The sequence below is a fragment of the Athene noctua genome, chromosome 5 (genome assembly GCF_965140245.1).
Source record: "Athene noctua chromosome 5, bAthNoc1.hap1.1, whole genome shotgun sequence".
NCBI lineage: Eukaryota > Metazoa > Chordata > Aves > Strigiformes > Strigidae > Athene > Athene noctua.
In genome coordinates, this window is record NC_134041.1 from 9,255,919 (window position 1) to 9,280,354 (window position 24,436).

A 24,436-nucleotide genomic window follows, 5' to 3' on the forward strand; every position below is an offset into this window, starting at 1 on the left:
CTCCCAGGACAGTCTGAGAGAAGAGCTAAGCCTATTCCTGAGGATAAATTGTCTCTTTCCTGCATTTTGCCCAGTACAAATGCAGGTGTTGCCTTGTCTTGAAGGGACTTATCAAAGACTGACAGAAGGCAGGAGAAATCCAGTGGGTCTTTGAGCAAGTCCTTAAGAAGAGACCATCTGATAGCCACTGGACTGAGTCCTTTTTCAGATGGGTGGTATAAGGTAGTTTCCAGGAGGTCCTCTACATCTGCTCAGACACTGGAGAGCAAGTGCCCATTCTCCCAAGTGTACATAGTTGCACTTGGACACGGAAGAGCCTGTGGTATCACAGCCAGGGGAAGAAGGACCCCCCAAATCATTGTAAGTCTTGCAATCATGGTCAGGATTCTGCAATTCCCTTTATCTTTCCTCTATTCAGAAACTTTAAAACCAGTTATATGCAGGTTTATGTCACAAGGGAATGCAATACTCATATTTTTTTCATTCCTCATATTTCTTAATTTCTTATTTTTAGGATTGCTCTTGTCAAAGCTATTGTCTATGCCCTGTCTGAAAATGCAAGCTGCAGCTGAATAGGGAAAAATGCAGCATGCAACAGACTACTGATGCCTAGTTATGATATATACAACTCATGAGCTTCCAAGAATTTAGAGATGAAAAATGGTTTACCCACATTTTGGTGTATTGAGACACTTTTTCTACTGTTTATCTTGAAACCAGTTTTAATTGGGTGGTGGTGCATGTTATGCACAAAGCCATGAGTGGAAAGTCTAATGGGAGCTGTCAGACATGGAAAAATGGGTGTCATCATGCTTCTGGGCTGAGATGTGAGGGACTAAGAGGATCCCAAAAAAGTTCAGCTGATGATTTTCCAGTGTATTTGGGGGGGGGTTAATTAGAATTGGAAAGTAGTATACTGTTGTTGCATTGCCAACCAAGCTGAAAACAAAAACTGTTAAGACTTAAGTTTTGATGGTGTTTTTCCCTTGTGCTTTTGACAGCATTCATCAGTGACAGGAGAAGATAGTGAATGCTGTATTTCCACTTGGAAATTTTTTCCCCTCTCCTCATACCCTCTTGGTGTATCAGAAAGAATCAGCTCTGTAATTTTCATTGACTGTGGAAAGAGCTGAGGTCAGCTAATCCACAAGGGCTCCTTTCCAGATTTGGCAAGTGACCAGAATTAAACAATAGCAAAGACCAGAAACGTTAAAAACACAAGAAGAGAATTTCCCTAGTGTTTTCCCGATACTCTAAGTGAAGATCTATCAGACATTAATGAAACTAGTAAATGCGGGCCCAAATTAATTTGGGACAATTTGATAGAAGCTGTTATAATCAGTTTTTGAGTATATAATTTCTAAAGTATACCAACATATAGTACAATATTGATGCAATGTTTTAATGAATTAAAATATACTGGTGCTGAAATTCATCCTTTCTGGGTTTTTCAGCTGTGAGCTTGTTTTTGACCTCTGTCCCTTAGATAACCTCACTGGGAGTCAGCACTGTCAAGATATTAAATAAACCATTTTCTTTGGTCATTTTACAGTTTAGGCTGTATTACGATTTACAGGAGGGCCCATTTCCATCTCCCACTGCTGTAGAGGGACCAACCGTAAGATGGATAAAATGTAAGTTACACAGAGCAATGTGAAGATGGCATTAGGATAATGGAGCAGCTGTCAGAGATGTCTCTGCAAAATCATCCTCATGGTGCTGATAAATGGCATGTGGATTCAGAGGTAAAAATGGGCAGTGGCCCTGTTGTGTTTCCAGTGTTACTTTGGCAGTGTCTGAGATATCTCGCTCCTCTCTTTTCTGTGCTTTCTCTGGAAAGCCTGATTTTCCTTTCCCTGTATCTGTGTGTCTCAAATCCCATGTTGAATTAAGTGCTCCTTTTTCACGGCCACATGTGGTAGCAGCTCTGCAGCTCAGTATTGCATGGAGGTTTTCATCAGTAGCAAAAGATGTTCAGTTGGATGCCTCCTTCACCGGTGCCACTGTGTTGCAGAGGGAGAGTTGGGGTACCCAGGCACTGCTCCACACTCCTCTCTGCTCCCCTCGAGTCTTTCCCACCCTTCGATGGCAGCACCCCAGCATAGCCGGGGGTGCTTTGCTCTATCCTAGCACTGGCTCCTGTGCCGCACCTCCACCTTCTTGCCTTTTTCTCTCTATGCCTTGAGATCCTTCCATTCCCCATGTCAGGGAATCCATATGGGATCTGCCTGTTTAGTTCACAAGAAGGGCAGAAGCAATAGCTAATATTGAAATGAGATTATGGAAAATATAGTGTGGTCTTTGCAGCACGGTCCCTCTGGCAGAGATAAAACAGTGCTCTCTGAGATACCTGTTCTCCAACCTCCTCTTTCAGAGGAGGAGACAAAATTACAGGCCTCTGATTACTCAAGGAGAAGGGCGCACAACTTACATCTTTGTAATTTCTTCTGTCACAATCAAGCATTTCAGGAAAGGGGCCTGAAAGCCTGAAATAGTCAGTCAGGGATCTTTCCACATGGATCCTTCCCTGATAACACAGAAGAGGAATAAAAACGAAGACTCGTCATTGCTGTTACGTTTCATTTCCAAAAGCATCTGTCCCATCTGGGATCAGGAACTGAGGCTGTTGGGAATGGAAATACTCTCCTTGAGGAAAGTCCCTTTGCTATTTCCAGGCTGTGTCCAGGGCATTTACAGATTTTTAAGGCTGGACAGTCTGGTTGCATTTCTCTAGCTTGACCTGCCAAATACCATGAGAGGGTGTTACCAGTAGTTCCCACATCGGGCCTGGTTCTTACACTGGAGCTATGAAAAGCCCCATTTTCATTGGAAGTGGCAGACTCTCCACAGAAAGAGTGCCCACGTGCACCCTGCAGCCCTGCAAAACCAACAGCCTGAAGCTTTAGAGCTTGGCTGGCCAGGTCCTGCTCTCTCAAAAGTCAGTAGGGGAGGACAGGGTAAATCCTATCCCCTCCCCACACTCTTTTTAGATGCTTCTTCCTTTGACAATGATTCTGAAATATGTAACCAGATGTACTAGACATTATGAACCCTGTTTGCTTGGAGTGACAGTCTCGGGGAAGGATGCATCATCAGCACCCAGACTTGCACCGTGTTAAATGCTGGTGAAAAGCATATTAGAATAGCCCCTCTCTCACCCCCCGCCCCCCCACCCCTACCCCTACCCCTGCCACCAAGTCTTTATATTGCCCCAGATATACTTTGCTTGAAGTGAGTCCCCCAATTAGATGGGATATGGGCAGCATCTCTAATAGAGAATATCTTCAGCCCCACGAAATAAAACAAGTAACTGGTGAAAACAGCTCCGCTAAAATAGAGGACTAGTTCTGATCAGGCTGGGCGTGATATAGCATGGTGGTTTAAAGCTGTGTAATGCCATTTTCCATTAGAGCTCTTCTTCGAGTCAGGAAGGGGTTTGATCCATTGATGGAAGCTGTTATAAACAAGATGAGAAAACCTCATCCATATTTCTCTTGAGATTGTACGAAGCTGACAGTATGCTAGCTGACCAGAGTCATCTGGGACTCTCCCATACAAAATAACCCTCTTTTCATAAATAACAGGATTGCTGTTTTGGTGGACTGAGATTTGCTGTAGAATTCAGTTTTGTCAAACAAAGAGCTGCTTCTGGTTTTTAATTTGAGCTATTAAAATGATTCATCTTTCTCTTTGTGTCTCATTTTCCTTCCTCTCTTTCTCCCCTCTCTATTTTTTTTTCTTCCCCTCTGTCTGTCTTTAGGATAACTTAAAGCTGTTTGTCTGAAACAAAAGACTTGCATGGGTCTGGTCAGTGGTGCCTCTGGATTGAATGGTCACGATTTCAAATCCTGTTTAGGACTAAACTTGGACAAATTCCATAAGCTAATAACCCAGCGCAATGTTTCAAATTGATGGAGGTGCCGTCCTCTAGATGAGACATAAAAACAGAGATCCAATCTGCTTGGCAGAGACCCCACAGGACTTATCAAAGATGAGTGGGGGCTGCTAACTGTTTTGCCCTTGTCAAATCCTTACCACCACCACGGCTTCTCTTCCTGTTCCAAAGCAATGACACTGGACCTTGTGAAAATGAGATGGTGAACTTGAAGAAGCCATCCTTTTTCTAATTATTTAAAGCAGTTTGCAGTGTCTGGCAAAAGGGGGAAAGAGAGATAATCCACTCACTTGAAAGTGGAATGACCCTGAATTTCAAAAAGCAAAACAAAAGCGAGCAAATGGTGCCACCATGCTCTGCAGCAGTGACATTATTAAATGATCAGTGAGCTATTAAAGCAGCAACATTTAGTACCTCCCCTAATGACTTGTACTGCTAACTGGTTTCCAAATTGAGATTTTATTGCCTCCATGCACAGACAGAGCAAGACTGTGTCTGTGCTTCTAGAGGCTCCAGCTTAAGCAGACTGTTCACAATAGGATGGATGAATCTTCTCAGTTGAAAACTAATAATGGCTTATGAGATTCCTCATTCCTCTGTCCTCTTTTCTGACCAGGGCTGGAAGCTTTGGGGTGTGAGGCATAGTAGCGATCATAAATACGGGGGATTTTGCAGAGAGCCCAGCGCAATTCTTGAACTTCCTAACATCTGTGAAATTTGGCAGAGTTGTGGATAAACAGACTGTCCTGAAATCTCCCCCAAACCACTGATGCCATTCAAAGAGTGAATGCTCTGAGAACGGCTTTTGCAGGAGAGTCCTTGGGCACTCTGGTTTCCACTTCCAGTGAGAAATATGGAGCATGAAGGAATGAGTCTATGGAGGAGAAAGGAGAGGAAAGGGAATTGCAGACACTAGTGAAGGTAAAAATTCCCCCAGATGTTTCCACCATGACTCTCCCAAAAGGATTTCTACTATCTCATATGAGCTATTCCCATGATGGGAATAGCTGGGAAATGGCCTTCTATCACGTGCATTTCAAACTAGGCAAGGAGTTCCTGTAAGCAAAATCCCAGTGTTTATAATTGCAGAAAGGAAGCTGGTTAAAAAGCAAGCAAACAAACATACCACCCAACAAAAGTGGGTTCTGGTTGTAGTTGCAATTATTTATGTGCTCAGGATATACTGGAGTCCAAAGTGGAGCCTGGGTTTTCTGTGCACCTGAAATAAATGCAAATGTTATTGCTTTGATTTGTTTTTCTTCGTCGGTTCTGCACACGCGTGCCTCTAGCACTTGCTGAGTGAGTCAGGCCATTTCTCGACCAGGCTAGGCAGTCACAGGGAGAGACTGTTACTGCTCTTTCTGGTTTTATGTATCAGGTGCCTGATTTCCATGACAGAAACCGCTCATCCTTTGCGGAGGCGGCAGGCAGCGCAGAGGGGGTAGATGGCTTGAGAGACTAGTATTGGAACATGCACATTTTTTATCCCATGCTGGTTTGAATCTCTTTCCATCAATGCTGACTGCAAGTTGTTCCCATTTTGTGACTTTTCAGTGGCTGCATATGGCACAGGTTTCCATTTGCAGCTTCTTCACTGTGTCCGTCTAACTGTGCATCCATGCTCCACAAAATGTCTTTACCTTTCCTGGTAATCTTAGCAAACACGAGGTCTGTGTGGGCTGCAGAACTGGTTAAGAACTGGATAAAAATGGGGTGAAATGGCCTTCTATGCTTCCTTTTCCAGAATTTATGCAGGACCAGTGTCCTGGTTTCAGCGGGGATAGAGTTAATTTTCTTCCTAGTAGCTGGTACAGTCTTGTGTTTGGATTTAGTATGAGAATAAAGTTATAACACACCGACATTTCTAGTTGTTGTGAAGTAGTATTTATACTAAATCAAGGACTTTTCAGCTTCTCATGGCCTGCCGGAGGGGCACAGAAGCTGGGAGGCGACACAGCCAGGCCAGCTGACCCAAACTGACCAAAGGGATATTCCATACCTTATGACTTCATGCCAGTATATAAACGGTGGGGCTGCTGCTTGTAAACTGGCTGGGCATCAGTCAGCAGGTGGTGAGCAATTGCATTATTTTGTATATTCTATTCCCTTTATCATTATTAATTCTTTCTTCCTTTTCTGTCTTATTAAACTGTCCTATTAACCTCAATCCACAAGTTTTACTTTTTTTCCAGTTCTCTCCCCATCCTGCTGTGAGGAGAGTGAGTGAGAGGCTGTGTGGTGCTTAGTGGCTGGCTGGGGTTAAACCACACCAACCAATTAGAGCTAAACCATTCGTGTCTGCTGTGAGTTTAACCTCTTCATGAACACCTCTGGCCTGGAGATTTCCAGATGTGCTAAGGCAGGTTATTCCAGTGGTTAACTGTCCTTACCTTTAGAAAGCTGTTCCTAAGACACAAGTTCAGCAGTAGAAATGGATTCTTACAGGTTGGGGTTAAGGCAGGGTTGCAAGGCACCATGTAGGGGCTCGTGTAGCTACTTCCTTGGCTGCACCCACGCTCATCTAAGGGCTTCTTCCCCTAGGACAGCAGGTCAGGTGTTTCCCACTGTGCAAACACAAGCAATGTGGAGAGACAAAAGAAAAGGGCAGCAGGGCCATTTCTGGCAGAGGAGCCTTCTGAGATTGGCACTGACAAAATGTCCTAGAGACTTTACTGAGTCCAATTACTACTTTATGTCTTTAAAGTGCCAAGTAAATGAAAGAAACTACAAGATCAAGCCATGTTAGTCTTCTCAATCCCTTAAATGTTTGACAGCCCTCTCCCCTTCTTTCTCGCTTTCTCAGACTACTTTGAACTCTTAACCTTTGCCGCTGCTTTGAGTTCACATCTGCAGAAACCAAACTACCCCCAGCCATCCCCAAATTCCAGTAAGAATCACAAAACACTTTCAAAGCAATGCTGCCCTCCCTCGAATTGATAAACTTTAAGCTGTCTCCAACTTTCTGAACTTTCATGCACGTACAGTTAGTCTCGTCCGTCAGTGCTGGCAGGCTGCAGGGGAGCTTACTGGGAACTGCAGCAGCCGTGAAACAGCCGGTGCTGTTTCACACAACCAACTATCCCTGTCCACGCAGACAACAGCCGTGAACACCAGCTGTTCAGGCTGTGCTGTACTGCTGGGCAGAAGAATATAGATGCCTGCAGCTCATATGGTATTAGGATCTCAATAAGCATATCAGGATAGACCCTGAAACAGGAGGGATAGATCCATGTAACCGTCCCCAGGCACAGCAGTGTGAAATGGAAAAGTGGGACCAGATCACTAAGAGAAAAACAGTGTCAGTAGTCCTCCTCAGCCACTAGAACTAGGCTTGACTGCAGTGCTCACAGAGCTGGTGGCTGGCTTTTTGCAGAACTAGAGCTAAGGATTGAGTCACGTCAGTTCAACCTCCCCTTTAAATAAATAAATAAATGATAAACAGAGATCTCGCAGTGATGCCTGAACCTTATGTCTCATGCTCACTTGTTTTGATGTGTCTAATGTAAGTGGGCGGGTAATAAAAGCTTCATTTAGAAGCTAGCATCTTCACAGGCGCTGCTGGAAGCCCCTGGGACGCTGCACTTCTGGAATTTTCCTCTAATGGAAACATCAGCAGATAACTATTGATAAAGCAGAACATGCACGCATGCACACAAAACAACCCAGCAACGGTTTCTTTTCCTGGACCGCTGGGTGTTGAATGCAGAGGTGTATTTAGATTCTCCAGGTTATGTGCCCACCTCAGCTTTTGCATCAGCACTCCTGAAATGGCCATTATGATGACCTTTGGGGCAGTGCCCCGGAGAAGTATGTGGTTATTGTAGTGTGGGTAGGCATCAGTTCAAAACAGGCAAATAAAGGAGTACTCAGCACCCATAATAGAGCTGTGGATCACGGCATCGACTGCATTTCTCCCAGCTGGACATCACCCTGTAGGTGATAAGCAGGCTCTGCTCTGTAGCAGGCAGACCTAGTGCTGCCATTTCACACAAGCAGGAAATTCACCTCATGGACATGTTGTCTAGGATATTATTTTTCAATGTATTCACAGGTTATTCAGCTTCTTTTTAGGCAACTGAGTCTTCAGGAAGCTCTGGTTCCTGTGCCTGCCAGGTCTCTGTGGCAGCTCTGATGTGCAGCACTTGCCTGGTATTGGACTCTGGGTTAGCTGAAGGAGGAATTGTGGCTGGTGAGGAGAGAAGAGCCCCCGGAGTTACTGCTGACCTCCTTAAGGTAATCTACTGTCCTTCCAGTTCAGTGCTAAAATCACCATGTCAGGTCCTCAATACAACACAGTTAAAGAACTATATATTCTCCCAGGACAGTGTGGGGGTCAGTGCTAAAGGTTTGGAGGGCTACAGCTTTAATCCCAACCCTGAGTTTGTACACTGGTCCATGGTTGGTTCATACCATGACATTGTTGACCTTGTTTCCTGGATACAAGCACAGAAATACTGCCTGTATCCAAGCATTTTTAGGTAATTATTTTCCCCGAATGTGAAAATTGGAAGGCCCCTTTGTCTAGCATATTACTTCATGACCACCACAGGGATCTGCAACCAGGCGTGGGGGGAAAGGGAGATTGTTTCTCCTGTCTGTGGTTTTATGCAGCATCTGCCTGTGAAAACAAGATGACCCCCACTTCATCTGCTTGCGTAAGTCATTTTGCCTAAAGCCTGAGTATTGTGGGATGGTTAATGTAAAACTTGCTCATGCATCAAATAGTAGTAATTTACCTTTAGACTCTGCTTTTTTTATTATTATTATTTTTAATTATTTTCAAAAAATGCTCCTTAATTAAAAAATCACAGATATGAAGCTTGGAAGAAATGTGGCCAGGACATTCTTGGATTACTACAGGCTGAACTCCTTGGTGGAGAGACCACTAGCACCTACTCCTAAAACTCGGTAGGTCAGAAAGCAATTTCTCTTGCTTTAGCAGGGCTGGTTTTTTAACACCTTTCATGACTAAACTTCAGTGCTACTGCATTATGGCTTTATAATAAGTGTGCTAGTCTAACTCTGCTTATTTTATTGAAATTCCATTCGGAAATAAAGCATTTATGATCAGGAAAGATACCTGGTTTATGTCTGAAAAAATATTCAGAGGATTTTGGAGATATCGATATCTTTTCCTGAATTCTGTCTGCTGTACACCAATCTCACACCAGTATCTTTAATGGACTTACCCTTCATTTATCTCCTGAGAGTGAGAGGAGAATCAGACCCACTTTATTTTGAAAAGTTTTAATTCTGGAAGTGAAAACTTTTTCAGTGCTTGAGGAAATTACTGGCAAGTCTGTGCTAAAGGCAGGGTTCTTCATCTCCCCTTGGACCTGCCGCAGTGCTGGCAGCCAGATGGCAGTTCCTTCTGCCAGTCCAACTGGGACCCTTTACCTGGGGATCCCCTCTTGCCATAAATCCTTACTACAGCTTTACAACCGGTTCAGTGGATGTCTGTCCAAAAAGAAATATTTTTGGATGTGAAGTAAGGCACTGGTGAGCAATGCATGGAAGCTTGAACAGAGGGTTTGAAATGCCTGAGCTTGAATCCCTGGCAGTGCTGTTGGCCTTCTGTCTGGCATTGGCCAACTGGTGTCCTTTTAGTGTCTCTTAGTTTGTGTGAGGAGCAGGGGAGATACCACTGAACCATTTGTTGGGAACCGTCATTCCTTGAACAGGCAAAGCTTGGTAATAACTTGAGGAGGGGAGCAGACCAGGAACCAGAGCTCTTGTTTCATGGGAAACGCCATATGCAAAATCTGCCTCTGTTCTGAGAACATGGCAATGACGCCTCCAAACTCAAAATTTCCAATTGAATGCATTTGGGCCAATTGGAATGTTTTATTTGGGTTTCAACTCTTAATAGCACAACCAAATATACTTTACATTTTGCAGTGGAAAAGCCAATTCCAAATTGGCAAGGGAGGCAGCTGAGCCTTGAAATTCACTTCCTTCTTCCCACTTTTACCCCCACTTTAAAACAGTGTTGCTTGTTTGTGAAGCAACACTTTCCTACTGAAGATTTTGTAGTGGCGCATAAGATGGATGTTAGAAATATCAGCCCAGACCATAAAGCAATTGCTAGAGTTCCTTCTGCAGCCTTTAAAAATCTTCTCGGTGCAGCCATTTTGGCAGTTCCTTATATACGTGGTCAGAGACAGCCTGACTGTCGGGTGTTTAAATGCCCAGCTTTGAGTTCATCTCTCTTTCTGTGTTCGTGATCTTGACACAACAGTTTAGGCTGGCTCAAGGAGGATTGTCAGCACTGCAGTTCTGAATGCTCTTATCTGCAGAGACCTGCAGGGTTAGCAGAGAAAAGCATTCAGCATCTTCCTCTCCTCCGGAAATTGAATGTATCATTTCTCTCAGACTCCCAGGGGCCACAGCCTCCAAGGCTAAAAACCCACAACTATTACTGAACCTAATTACCACCTGACAGCAAAGTGCTTTTCCGTACCATCATTCAGTTACCTCATCAAAAAGAATGTTTGTTTGCTTTCTTCATTTTAAATTAAAGAACCACTGACAGTGGTAACTGAAGCATTTTAATCTCATCAAATATCCATGTCCATCTCTATAGAGACAGCCACGCCAGCAGGGAAAGATACACATCTATAATCGGGTTGCACTGAGCAGATTTTTCTCGTTCCCCCACCAAAGCCTAATAGGGTGAGGGATCTTTTGTTTAGTGAGTGCTACCTCGCAGTAAAATCCTAAATACGGTAGATGTTCAGCCCAAAGCCAACAGATGTTTAAGGAATAGATTTTTAAAGATTCATGTTGTTAATTTCCTGATAGCTTTCAAATACCAGCTTTTCCCTGTAAATAGACAAATGGCTTCTATTTGTATCCTGGGCTTTGTCACCTGACATTTGATCAGATCTTGTATATATATAAAATGTACATCAATGAAATGAAATTGTTCTTTGAAGCTGTCATGTTAACTGCAAACCTGTCCAAAAGAGAATCTTGCAAACGGCTGGGAAACAGAAGGAAGATGGCTGTGGCTTTAAATATGCCTTGGTAGGCAGTGGTACTAGGAAAGGATTGGAATATATAAAATGATACTAAATATCTGTGTAATCAGGACTAATTATATATCATGGTTATTAGCTTGAAACAGGACATGTTGTGCCCACAGTTTATGAAAATATATTAAAACATTACCAGATTCCACATACTCATTGAAAGAAAGCTGCAGAGTTAATAAATGTGTAAGGGACAACTAATTGGCTGCTTTGTCCCAGCCTACTACAGGCAGAAGAATTTCTGTTTGAGGGAATTAGTGCAGCCAAAATGTATTGTAATGATATCCCTAGAAATAGCAACAACCTGCAACACTTCCAGAGCACATCTGACTGAAAGATCTTAAAGAAGGAAATATTTATGTTGGTATCACCACCTTGCAGAGAAGGAAACTGAGGCACAGGAAGGGAGAGACAGTCTGAAGAGTCAGAAATATGTCTGGTACCTAAATTTAGGCACCTTTCAAGAGTTTACTCCACATAGTCAGGCTGTCTGGCAACAGCCATCCTAGAGCACAGGCGATGTGGCTGTTCAGTGGGAATTGAATTAGGACCATCTGAAGCAAAAGGCAAGAACTGATGAAACAGCTCTGGTTACAGAACCAGGATTGAGGCTGGAGCTAGGGTACCCCCTGCTATACCATATACTTGTGCAGCTTATTTCAAGAGGCAAAGAGCTGTATCTGTATAAGGTGCTTATGTGCCTGTAAGTGAATTCAACTGGTCAGCTGGAACTGTGGTTAAATTCCACCTGCCCTTGTCTACAGACGCCCCTGGGACAAGTGTCACCTGTAGATGGGCCCTTCAGTTCCTCTCTGTGGAACTGTGCCCACCACCCTCCCAGAAGCCAGGCTCCACCGACCTCCCAAGAGGCCACCATGGAAGTGAGGTTTGGGCTGGAGCCCTCAAGTCTTTGCCAAGCCTGCCAGTGGGGAGGGGCAGTTGGGGTGCTGTCCTTTGTCCCTGAGTGGCTAGAAATTGCTAGAAATGAATGTTGAACCCATCATTGTGGTCTTTGAAGGGTTTGGGGTAAGCTTTGGTGCACCTAACTATGCACTGGGCAATCGTGTTTCCTCCCAACATGGTCCTCACCAGCGAGAGGAGGTGTTCACAGTTGCAGGCCATAGACATCAAGCTTAGCAGCTTCTGCTCCCTCGGCAACCAAAGGAACCTCTGGGCAAACCTCAAATCCCCAAGTAGCTCAGATCCCTGAAAAGACCTCTGGACTGTGCACTGACTCTGTAGAGAGGCCAGACATGAAAATGAAATGCTTAAAGGGGTTTTTCTTAGCACTGTCTTTACTTCTTAGACAGTTTTTCCCCACCCTGTCCAGGATGGTTATTCTCCCATTCACCCTCCCTCCCACCACAGCTTATCCAGTCCCTTCCAGAACTCTTCAGCACCTTCCCTCTGGCTGAGCTTCCTCCAACCTTCCCCCCAGTCCCCCAGCAGCCCAGCCCAGTGCCTGTGCAGGGTTTCCCACAGCCTGCAAGGGAAGGACAGGACTTGTTTCAAACAGTAACCCCAATGTGTCCTGCAGTCTTCAGTGTGGGAAGACCCTGTGATCCCAAACAAACAGAAAGATAATGTCTGTTATCAGCATGCTAAGCAATTGTTTTCCTGAAGGTGATGTGTCTGTGGCAAGATAGTAAAAGCATCAGTGACTCAGCTGGGGAGGGCAGGAAGGTTAGAATATTTTCCTATGTGAGCTAATGAATTAAAAGCCTTGCTGAAAACGCTGGACATTTTCTGGAGTGACAAGCCAGTAGGCCTATGAATTTCTAACAGAGTAAAAGAGATTTCTGTGCTGCTTACAGAGGCTGTTGGAGAAGAAAGTGCTGCTATTTAGACATGCTTCAGAGAGGCTCAGGGAAGTCCATCCAGGACACAAAGAAGTCTCTTTAAGGTTGGGTTAAGTGGACACAGAGCAGAAGAACACAGTGCAGAAAGGGGCTGTCAGGTGGCAATGAAGGTTCATGCCCTTCTCTTGTTACTGTCCTTTTTTAAGCTGCTCAGTGACTAGCAAATTCTGTTCACACTGCACTCACTGGAAACCATTTGAGTGGTCTCCCTTGATGCTGCTGGTGGCATAGGGAGCTCTTCTTCTTACCAAGTCTCTCTCCTGCACTCACCTCTTTCTACTTGTGCCAGAGTAAAGGTTAAGATTGCTTGGGTTGAAAGTGAGAAAAGTCATCCACTGAAATCTTTGGTAAAAGGTGAAAAAATCATAAGAGATTAAGAGAAAAATGAGTACAGCGGTTACAGAAAATGGTTAAGGTAGGAAAACAGAATTTTTGCTGAAAAATTCGCAAACGCCAGTCACCTTGCACTGCCTTAAGTCCACCCCTTTGCCCACATCAGCACTGCTCTGTTCTTTCACTCTGGCTCATTGACTGTGCAGCAGAGCCCTGCTCCAGCACAGCATCAGCAAAGGAACTGTTGCCTCTTTAAACCACTAACATTTTTTTTCTGAGAGCCATCAGTTCCATGTTTCTCATTTTCTGGACACACTGGAGTTCAAATTATAGAAGTGTGGAGTGCTTACAGCTCTGGCTGAGGTTAGAGGAGCTGGGCTTTAAACAGAAACTCTGAAAAATCCCACCTGGGCCTCACTAGTCATGCAACTCTTGTTTGCACCACGTTTTCCTATAGGTAAAACTCAGACTCTCTGCTTATAGTTGCTGCACTGACACACGAGAAAAAAGTCCATGAGAAGATTAATAATTCTGTCTAAGAGCAGGGATTTGATGGCAGGCAGCAAATAATGCTTGGAGCACACTGAACAAAAAAAGGACGGATCAAAATATTGACTGGCCCTTCATTAATTGTCGTCTGTCCATCGTGTCCTGAATGAAGCAGCAGTCTTGCTGAAGAAAAAGTAGGCTGTGATGAGGTAATTAAAGACCACATCAGAAGCATATCCGCCAGGAGGTTGAATTAAAATTACTCTGACAGCCTTTATTTCGGCAATTCCTCCTTTTGCTGCTTGACTTTGCAGCCTTAATGATGATGTATGAGTTCACAGCTGCATATCCAGCAGGCTGGATAGGCCCATGGGACCGTCCCTTCATCGTCAGAGGTGATGGGCACCATCATCTGCATCATGTTGGGTTGAGCTCAGCTGGGGAAAGTCTTCCTGTGCATGGACACAGTCTGATCAGAGGCACTTCTGCCAGGACAACTCAGCCTTTCCAGTTTTGAGCCCCATCTTGACACTGAAGAGCTATGCCCAGAGGTTGTGTGGTCTTACAGACTCAGACTGACACCATCCCAGGGATTTGCTTCTTTCTGGCACCTGCTGTGTGTGGGTTCTTCTATTCCACTGTCTCTGGGATTTTCTTCCCAGTCCACCTCTTCCCGTGTTTCAGAAAAACTCCTCTCTACACTTTTAAGCTCTGCCTTCAGGATTTCTGAGGTTTCACCTACATCTGGTAGCGCTTTCTTTGACCTGGCCATGACTGACATGAGAGCCGGGAGTGAAGTGAGCTGGGAGTGAAGCCACCTGTCTGCTTTATATAGATGGCTGCTTCTTGTCATTCTCTAGGGGCTCTGCTGATCCCCAGCTCACTTCTCCCAACCTTAAATCACTGTCTTGTCATCTTTTCCACCATTTTCAGTGGCTAAGAGAAGAGTCTAATAAACAGAAAAAATGTTCTAGACCAAATTTGATCTCAGTGCAAGAGAGATCTGAAATACTCCACAGCTTCTAGGGCACAGTAGCATTGCAGTGCTCTGAGAAAAAGAAAAATAGGGCACCTTTTCTTTTTTTCTCAAGACTTCTCTCACATGGAAGGAGATATTGCTGGTCATTTTTGAGCCATTCATTCCTTGGGCTTTGGTGACAGGGCATAGGCATGTGTTAGTATAGGAAAATATAGCCCAGTTAGCAAACTGGTTTGAATGAAATGTCTCTGTGAGCCAAACAAGCTTCACATTCTCCAACATGTGGGCAAGGAGGCAGCTCACATGTCAGCTGCACATTTTAGCCACACTGAGGGGTTACACTGCTACTAAGAGCAAATTCAGTGTCTCTTTTTTTTTTTTTTTTTTTTTTTTTTTTTGTTATTGCAAAATAAAACTAACTTGAGTCTTCAAGGAGAAGTTCCCCAGAGCAATCTTGAAGATGTTTGTGGGTCTGGCCATCCCCTTTCCCCACAGAGAATACACACAGATTTTTCACCTAACCGAGGCTACTTGTAACACCAGGAGCTGACCCCACAACGCCCCTGAGGGAGTGAAGGGACACCCAAAAAGTCCCAAGGAGCCAAAATTGTGCTAGTAGCATAAGCGCTACTGTCAATGCCTCTTGAATTGTGCAGGCACTGCAAAGTAAATAGTTTGTTTCCCTTCCTCCAGTGCTGCTCCCAAGAAAGGTCAGAAAAAACACATATAATTTGTAGAGAAAGGAGGAAATGAAATGGGTGCAGGAAAATAAAGAGTCAGCTGCAAAACTCTCCATCACTATCCCTGCTCCCTTGGAGGGAGGATTGCAACCTATCTCAAGGATTTCACCAGGACCTAGTCCATGGGTGCCCCATAGCTGTGTTGCTTTTGTAGGGACAAGTGGGACCAGACTGTATTTAAAACTCTTCCTTATGTACTGGCAGGGCTGGCCAGGGCTGCACTGGTGCATGATCCTACCAGCTAGCACTGAAACACCACCTCACAGACGGAGCCTGCATCCTGTCTTTCCTGGCTCCCTGCGTGTTCAAGCAGTGCAAAGCTCATACGAATGTCTAAAAAACCCCTTGTTTTACCCTCCCACGTTGGCCGATGCTCCTTTAAAATGAAAATTAAAAAAAAAAAAACCCACACTGCTGAGGAGTCAAACAATTTCAATCTGATTTCCAGGGCGGTAAATTGCATTAGTAATGGGAGCACTACTATGGTTTAAGGGCAAATTATATGTTTTGCCTCAAAAATTAATTTTTGTTTTTTCGCCATTCAGTATTGGTAATTATAATCTGTCAACTCACTCCCACACACGTCTGCACGTTTTATGCAACTCTTGATACTTGGAGCTGTCGTTGAAGAAAACCTTTCAGGTTTTAAATGGTGACACATTTGCGTGGGTTCAATGAAAAGGATCCATTTGCAGAGTTTGGGGAGATTTGCAGTGCTTGGCCAGCTCCCAGCAGAGGGCTCACCAAAATATACCACATTACAACAATTACCTTGTCAAGCACTTGGGAACCAGAGTGCCGGCTGGAAGGATTTTACCCTGGATTTAAGCACACACACACACACACACTAAAGCACATGCAAACAGCCAAATACACCTCCGGCTTGGTCCTGCTTTCAGACAGTCCCCAAACAGAGGGTGTGTAAAAATACTTCAAGACTAGCCTGGGGAGCCAGTGTGCCTGACAGGTGGCCCAGCAGGAGAAAATAATCTGCATTACTGTATGAAGTAGATTGGGTCCATGTTAACAATCCCTTTCAAAATGAAGGTGCTGTCAGCTGATTTAATTTAATTTACTCTACCTTAATTTATTTTTGGAAATGAGCTAAATGAATAAATTGAATTATGGCTACTTTAACTCTGAAGGAGCATATCCACATAGGAGCTTACTGTGGTTTCACTAATCAGCTTTACATTTACACCCTAAATATATTTGGATTAGCTCTCACAGGCATCTTCATATAGATACGCCTGGAGATAACCACCTGTTTGTCTTTTCCTTCCTTGGGCTTGTTGCTCTGAGGAAGCCAAGGCTTGGTAAGCAGATTTACAGCATTTGTGTCATTTCACGCCCTACCCCTGTCTGAACTTTCCCTGTATTTCTAAAGAGCAGGACAGAGCACTCTGCTCTGAAAGCAGAGACAGCTGCTATGGGCAAGGTGGGCTGACATGGGTAATGTCTGATGTACATAGCATGTTAATCCCAGTATCATATTGCTAACTTGAACAAACTCAAGAGACCATAATTTTCTGCTACATCTCATCAGGTAAGTGCAACCCATTATTTCTCCTTAGGAAACAGGAGGACAGGAGACAAGACCAAACCTATTCTCATCCTCTTTGCAGCTTCCTGCTCCAGGGCCAGAAAAGATACACAACAATGGATGAGTCTGAGCCATGTGCACTGCTTGTAATTGTAGCTACTTCTCCTTCTCTAGTGTGGTAATGTTCCAGTTACAAGCTAATTATTCCTGCCTCTGTGCACCGTCTCCTTGGTGAAGCAGGTATGCCGTGCTGCAGTGAGCTGGGAAAGGAGGGTAGGAACCGAGGGATGGACAACAGGTAGCAGGATGCTTCTGTGGCAGAGGGAGAGACATTTGCAAACTCTCCTGGGGAGCAGGCTTGAATATGATGCCTTCTTTATAAGCAGCATGGACCAGCCCCTGCATTCAGAAAGGTAATGCCACAGGGTATGGACCTGATGAGATTTCCAGATAGTGCTGGGATCCTCCATACACCACATCAGTGGGTTTGTATGACCCAGAAGTCTGATGTAATAGGCGGGTGGTCATCTGGCAAGTGTGAATTTGTGCTCACTGTCTGGAAACAGGCACTGGTGACTGCTTGGGGGAAAAAAAAAAAAAGTTAAGCCTGTGGTAATGGCTGAGGATTTCTGACCTTTGCTCTAACATTTCAAATTTGTTTTTATTGCTTCTAATTGGCCTTGCTTTGGAGCACGCACATTATCTAACTGCCAGGGCACTGGCTATCATTATCTGCTGGGCCATTTGATTTGTGTTTTTTATGTTTGAAACTTGTCAGACATTCCCAGAAAATACTGTGCTCCCCTTGCAGTGTCAAATATGGGCCTGGTTAATTGTGCATCCCTGAGAGTGAAGCTTCTGAAGTAATCAAGCATTGATTGTTTAGCTGCAGTGGACGCAATCGAAACGCATCTCTTCTGTGTGGAGGGGAAAGTGTAAAAATTAGATCAGCAGCTACATGACAGCAGCCAGATTTCTTGGTTTCAGGGATCAGAGGTTACCTATTTTCCAGCCTTGATGATTCATTTTTGATCCCACTCACGTGGCTTGGATAACTTCGTTTTCTCCTCCTTTTGCAATTTAAACACAAATTTTCTTCTACTTTGGTCCTCTTTAATACACCAGCTGCAGTGTCACTAATTCAAATCTATTGCTCCCCACCTCACAAAAAGTAATGAAATGTGTGAAAGAGCTCAAAATGCCACAGTGGCATAAGCATGCCTATGGCAGTGGCTTTGTAAAGCTCAGCTCATCTAAAACATTAGCCTGGTTTGTAGGTCTGCTGATGCATTTTAAGACATTTAAGGTTTAAGGTTTCCTAATTAATAATCCAGATACAGTTGTTTCAGATGTGAACAAGTACATTGTGTTTGGAGTAGATGTGTATAGGCCTTGTCTTCCTGCAGACAGGCTGAGCGAGCTACAAGAAACAATAGGAATTATCCCCATCTTGCAAAATGTAAAAAAGAGTACTGGAAACACCAAGATGTAGACCTCAATGTGAAATATGCATCTGATGTATTTATATAGAAGCAATTTTGCTGTTGAAATCAGAGGTTGGCATTTTTTTCCTATGGGGTTCTGTAACTCAAAATTGTGTTGAGATCAAGCATGTAGTAGGGGTTTTTTAGCTGTAAAGGTGAATGTATTCAGATTATTCAAGTGGTGATTTTTTGGATGTACAATTAGTTGACTAAGAGATGTGGTATAAATTTAGTATGGTAATTGCTATGCCTCTGAGATTTTGATTTGAAAAACGGTTTGTGTGGCTGCAAGATTAACTGTTGTATGTGCGACAAGCATGCAGCAGAGTTGTGATTTGATGACTGTCAACTGGCTGTATGTCCAAAAAAATCATTTTGTCACAAGTACCTGATGTGAACAGAGTGGTTGATACCCACGATGTTTCGGTTTGGTGGATGCCTGGGTGACTGCTAAAGAAGGCCAGTGTCTGAAAGTCCCACCTGCAAGTGTTGTTGGTTAGAGGGGATTTCCTTTTTCTGTGTTACCCAAATCATGAAGAAGGATGGAGGTTTAAGATCCATCTTTATCCTCTTTGCATGTTTCATATTATATAATTTCCTTCACTTGCAGTGAGGAGAATGGGGATGACGTTCAGCAGCACTGATCTAGTGGACTGGACGCATGGGCGCGGAGAACTCAGTGTCTGTAGGGAAGAGGAGGCTCAGCGCGGCTGGAGCCGAGCCCTGCCTGCCCGCCAGCACCGGCTCTGCCCTGGGAGCGGGCAGGCAGCTGTCAGCAGTGACACGGGCAGTGCTGATGCAGCCCCAGGGCAGGGGATGCACGGACTGACTGGCTTTCCGATGTTTTGTGTGATTCTCTGTTTGGTCCACAGCTGGTCCTGAGTTTGAGTCTCCAGAGTTGTCTAGGAACATGTCAATGTAATTATACACAGAACCAGAGAAACCGCTTGTTCTCACTTCAGTGTGCCTTTCAGGTCTCCCTCCTCGGGTCCTAATTTATTTATTTTTGTCTCAGTGTTTATCTCTTCAAAACGCCACTGTGCCTTAGGTTGATGATTGAACTGTGGAGATGCAGTAGAAGCTGAACTGGTGGCAGCTGTGACAGCAGTGAGGAGGGGAGGGCTGGTGGAGGTAAAGCCCTCTAAGCCCTCTGCCCCATTGGCTCCTACATTATTTCAATTCTTTCCAAATGTATTTTAAAACCTCCTTCTGCAAATAAAAGCAGAAGCACTGACAAACACACACCTGTGTGGTAGGGAAGGCAGATTTCTCTGTGTTGCTATGACAGGCAGGTTTAGAGGGGCCCAGTTCCTCAGGAAACCTGGGTTTCTGGCTCAGCTCTTTTCCTTTCAGTTCTCCCCCAGTCTGCTGCATGGCCTTGAGTAGGTCATTTCACTTTTGGTAACATAGCTATGTGTATGGATAGGTCCTCCCCTTCCTAGTGTTCGTGTCTCAGTATGGAGTGGTACAGCACCAACACCAGCTTGGCATGGGTCTCCAGCTGCCGTAACAAATACAAATATTAGAGGGAGCAGGCTGAGTGCTTAAAGAATAGATCGGGCACAAGTAGAGGACCCTCTTCATTTGTTCTGCCGTGGCAGGGGGAGGTAAATGAACAAAATTGGCAAGGCATGGCGGGTACGGGAGGGGGACAGGAGCTGAGTGGACACCCCGACAGCTCATTGGAGCCCCATGGCTGCTGTGAGCAGGGCTGACAGCGCAGTTTGATTTCCTTCCTCGGGATGGGGATCGATACTCAGGTTTTGCTGCTTTTACAGAGAAGCCATCAAAAGGTATATCTGCTTTTACAGCTGCAGTGCAGCCAGCTTGAGGAGGGGAGGTAATTCACGCTCGGCCAAGGTAAGTGGGAGCTGCAGCACATGGGGCTCGAGCTTGGTACATCTAGGGGATGGTGATGGCTGGTCAGAGCTGGTAGTGTTTGAGGTGAGTGCGGAGGAGCCCCACTCTCTGCCAGCAGTCCACAAGTTGTAGGGCTGCCTTGGCTGCCAGCAGACAGCCAAGAGCTGGCTCCTCTGGCTCCTGGTCCCAGCGTTTGGCTCAGAGGCACCGTCCGGTGCAACACACCAGTGCTGGCAGGTGAAGATCCCTGCTCTGGGACAGCCCAGTGCTGGCTGAGTCTCCCTGAGCGAGGGATGGTGCTGCAGGACTCACACCCCTTGCCATTCAGCCTCTCATCAAAGCGAGATCTCAAAGTTCAACAGTGAGTTGTGCCAACTTTTTCTGAGGCCTGGCTCTGTCCATCAGCCCAGGGCTGAGGCAGTCCAGTCACTTGTGCCTGTCTTGCTGTGAAACACAAGCGTGGCACGACCCAGAGGGTGGAGAGGCAGTGAGAGCACTGGGCTGTGAGGTGCAGGATTTTAATTAAGGCCTCCGAGCAGAGGCTGTAGAAGTAAATAGAACAGAAATGTTACAGAATTAACTGATAACAAAGGATAGATATTTACTTTTTCTTAAAGTAGCAAACATCCATCACGCACACCATAAACACACACCCAGCAGCACTTTGTCTGGGAAACATGTAGTGAGATTTATCAGGAACCAAAGCCTTACAAAGCAGGTCTGTTCCCCCAGACAAGCTGCAGGAAGCCAAGGAGCTGTTTCTGTGGTGCTGAATTGTGAGGATCTCCGTTCTTAGCCTGTGAACTCCTGGGGCATCACTGCAGAAATATCACTTTGTATTTAGCATAACTCTGCTACTTTGGAGGCCAGTAGTTAAACTCCCACTGCTCTGCTAGGACTGCAGCCCAAAAGGTGTGCTGGAAACGCCACACTCCAAACTATAGTGACAACTAAAGCTTTGCATAACTTAGATAATTGGAGTTAACGGGCACGCTGAAATAGCCACACAGTAGGAGTCTGTCACAAAAGAGTTTGGCCCCAGCTGTGAACACCCCTGGCAGTGCGGGCAATCCAGTGGTGAGCAGACCCATGAACCCAGCTGTCCTGTGAACGGTATATGCCCCTGAAGGAAATATTCACAGTGATACGAGGGCTGTTAATGAGCAGAAATGAAACGAAACATTTCAGGCGTGTGGGAGCCGCGGTGAGGAGAAAACAGTGGTAAGTGCATTACCCAAAGGGAAGCAGTGGGGCCCTTCTCTTGAAGAGAGCTCAGAGCTAGCGCAAAGCCCTTGAAGTCTCCTGGAAGGACTAACTGTGCTCTGGCCAGAGGAGGATGGCACCAGCTGGTCTTTAACCACCTCTAATTTGTCTCGAGCTGCCAAAGACTTCCTTACAGATGCACTTCACTGTGAGACTTTACACATGGCTTCTCCTCAGAGCACACGCCACACACGTCCTACCTGCTGCTGAAACACTGCAGTGTTTTACAATACCTGTCCTCTCTCTCTCTCTTCCTTTGGCAGGAAGGAAAAACTGCCGCTTTTTAAATGTACTCCCCAGCGGGGCCAAGGGAACAGCCATGCTGGCGGCAAGCCAGAGAAGAGGAGCCAGGCACGTCTGAAGGACCAGTCTCTCGCCACACGATGAGAGGAGAGGAGAGGAGAGGAGAGGAGGGCTGGTCTGTGGGGTGAGGCGGAGGAGCGTGTCGGGGTCTGGAACTGATGATGTTTCTCTTTTTTTCCCAGACAAGTATTTCTAAGATAACAAATCATCCAAGGGGGAAAGAAGGAGAGGGAAATTAGCTAGAAATTTTACTATTGATTCTTTTTTATTTATAGATGGTAAATCAATTCCAGGGCACTTTTTTTTTTTTTTTTTCTTCATCTCTGGGAAAAAAAAAGAGTGACCCAATAGATTTACAGAAATCATTTGCGGTGGCTGAAAAGCTATTTGTTAAAATGAGAAAGGTTCCCCTTCCTCCACCAGTCTCACTCTCTTTCTTTAAAGGGGTAATCCATACAATGAGCTAACGAGGGAGTCCTGGCTCCCCTGCTGCACCATGTGATGTCTCCCCTTTTAGTGTCAGGCTCAGAAGCTCTTATGCCAATTGCATGTGCTAGCCCTGTTAGCTTGCATTAAGAAAGCCTGATAAATAGCTTCTGGGAGTCAGGCAGGCGCTCCTCAGTGTGCCGTTTATCATCTGCTGCATGGTTAGGTTTTTTGCTCTTCTGTCAGATCATTTGAGGAAAGGGGTCATATGAGAAATGTTACTGTCAGGCTGCAGGCATGAAACTCACTGCAAGACCTGTCTAACAGGCAGGAGCCTTGGTCCCCCAGCAAAAACTAGGTGGGGTCTAGAAAGACTGGACTTCCCAACAGATGTACGGCTGAAGCAGTGTGAGCCTGGGGTAGTGCTGAAAGGGATGAACAGTGTCATGCCACTACTGTAAGAAATACCAAGTAAAACCTCACCACCTTCCCATTACATGGACAGCATGTGAACTCCCTGCTGGAAGCCACTGTCACTAGGGAGGCTTGTCTCCTGTGCTGTGTGACTAACTGAAACATCCGCCAGTGATGTGGATTTGAAGCGTGAGGCCAGTGGTTCTCAAACTGGAGAGTAAAAGTGAGTAAAACACTGAGGGGTATCCAAGCATCTCTCAGGGGATGGAAAGGGAGAGCGCCTCTTGCCAACCCATCAGAAGCCTTGGGAAGCAGCTTCTCTTCACTGTCTTCTGCTAGAAGTTGGGCTGCAATGGTGGCTTGGAGGGAAGAGGGTGCCAAGACCCAGTGGATAGAGAGGGAAAGGATGAACCAGGCTGAGGGTGAAGAAACGTGTGAAACAAGTCTGAATGAGCTCCTCTTGGTGTGGGGTGGTCCTAAAGAATTAGTAGCCCCACACACTCCATTCTCTAATAAAAGAGCTGTGTTGGTTGCTCCTCAATTCTTTCCCAGGACTTGAGTGCGATGATCTAAGAACAGAGTCAGACTCAGCTGGGTACTTGTGCTGGCCTGTGTGTAAGAAGAATGCATCCTGGGGATAAATAGGAAAGTATGAGAAGAACTGAGAATTACAGGCTAAAACAGACCTTCTAGGTAATTTAAATTTGCTGTTCCTTGTGAAAGTACTCCTTGATTCTTCAGCAATGGAGACCTGGTGGCAAGGCCTGAGCATGACCAACACTGAACCAAGGTGTGATCCTAGGAGGAACTGAAAGCAGCTTGAGTTGCATTCATGCAGCCAGGAAGATAGTAGGCCCTCATATGTGCTCATCTGTCTTCGATTATGGCTCCCATATCTGTATCTCAGTGGACAGAAGGGAGTTGTGTGTGAAGCCCTTGAGCTCCTTTCCATACAAGTAAACACAAAGCAAGCAGGGTCAAGTCTGAGGTCTGCTTTCTGTGTCTCAGAACCTCCCACGTCCTGGAGCCCCATCACAACATACCTCCTGGGAGCCACCAACACATGGTTTCCATCCAGTTAGCATTACTGAAACCAGAAAGAGTGAGCAGGTACAAACCAGGACAAAAGTTTGGCTTTGCATGCCTCTGAAAAGGGCAAGCTACTCAGGATCTGACAAAACTTAAGCTGATCGTGTCTGTGCATTAGCCACCCATTAGCTGAGCTTTCCTTAGTTAGTTTCACCCTAGGGGGAACTTAGCTGAAAAAAAAAGAAAGATATGTCCCACTGGAAGGAAAATTATTTAAAGCACCAAGCAAACCTGATATTGTCAGTATTTCAAGGTGAGGGAGTTAAATTGTGCACATTCTGGGGGAGAATAAAATGCCTTCATATGATGAATTCCAAGGCATCCAAAAAGCCCAGTGCTGGCTCTCTGTCTCCAAAAGCAGAGTAATGAATAGCAGTGACAGTGTGATAATTAAAATGACCTCTTGGAGATATGGATTAGAAGGTACGCAGAGGGGGGATAAGTTCTCCTTTGAATTAATCTAGCACTAATTTATGACTATCGTTGGGTTTTATAGGGTTTTAGTGGAAGACTTTCAAAGTTGGTTTACTGGGGTGATAATGTTCCTTCTGCATATTCATTGGAAAAACACTTGCAGAATTCCTCATCATTTATTTTTCAATGATTATATATAGAGAGATATAAAATATGAGAGAGTTTCAGGTGTTTGCTTAGCTGCTAAAGAGTCTACTCTAGAAATATGAATAAAGTGATAAAAGCAGCTGTGGAATGAGTGTGTTGTTTCATTT

General features: G+C 45.0%; 1 protein-coding gene across 2 annotated transcripts in view; it reads left to right on the plus strand.

The window, feature by feature from the left end:
• Positions 1–23,384, plus strand: part of LOC141960575 (BEN domain-containing protein 5) — a 971,168-nt gene extending 947,784 nt beyond the window's left edge. For both annotated transcript variants that reach the window (XM_074906246.1, XM_074906247.1), the window contains exons 13-14: positions 8,707–8,803; positions 21,740–23,384. In XM_074906246.1, the coding sequence (XP_074762347.1) occupies positions 8,707–8,803; positions 21,740–21,863 (221 nt within the window). In that variant the 3' untranslated portion in view covers positions 21,864–23,384. The remainder of the gene's footprint in view (positions 1–8,706; positions 8,804–21,739) is intronic.
• The last annotated feature ends 1,052 nt before the right edge of the window (positions 23,385–24,436 follow it).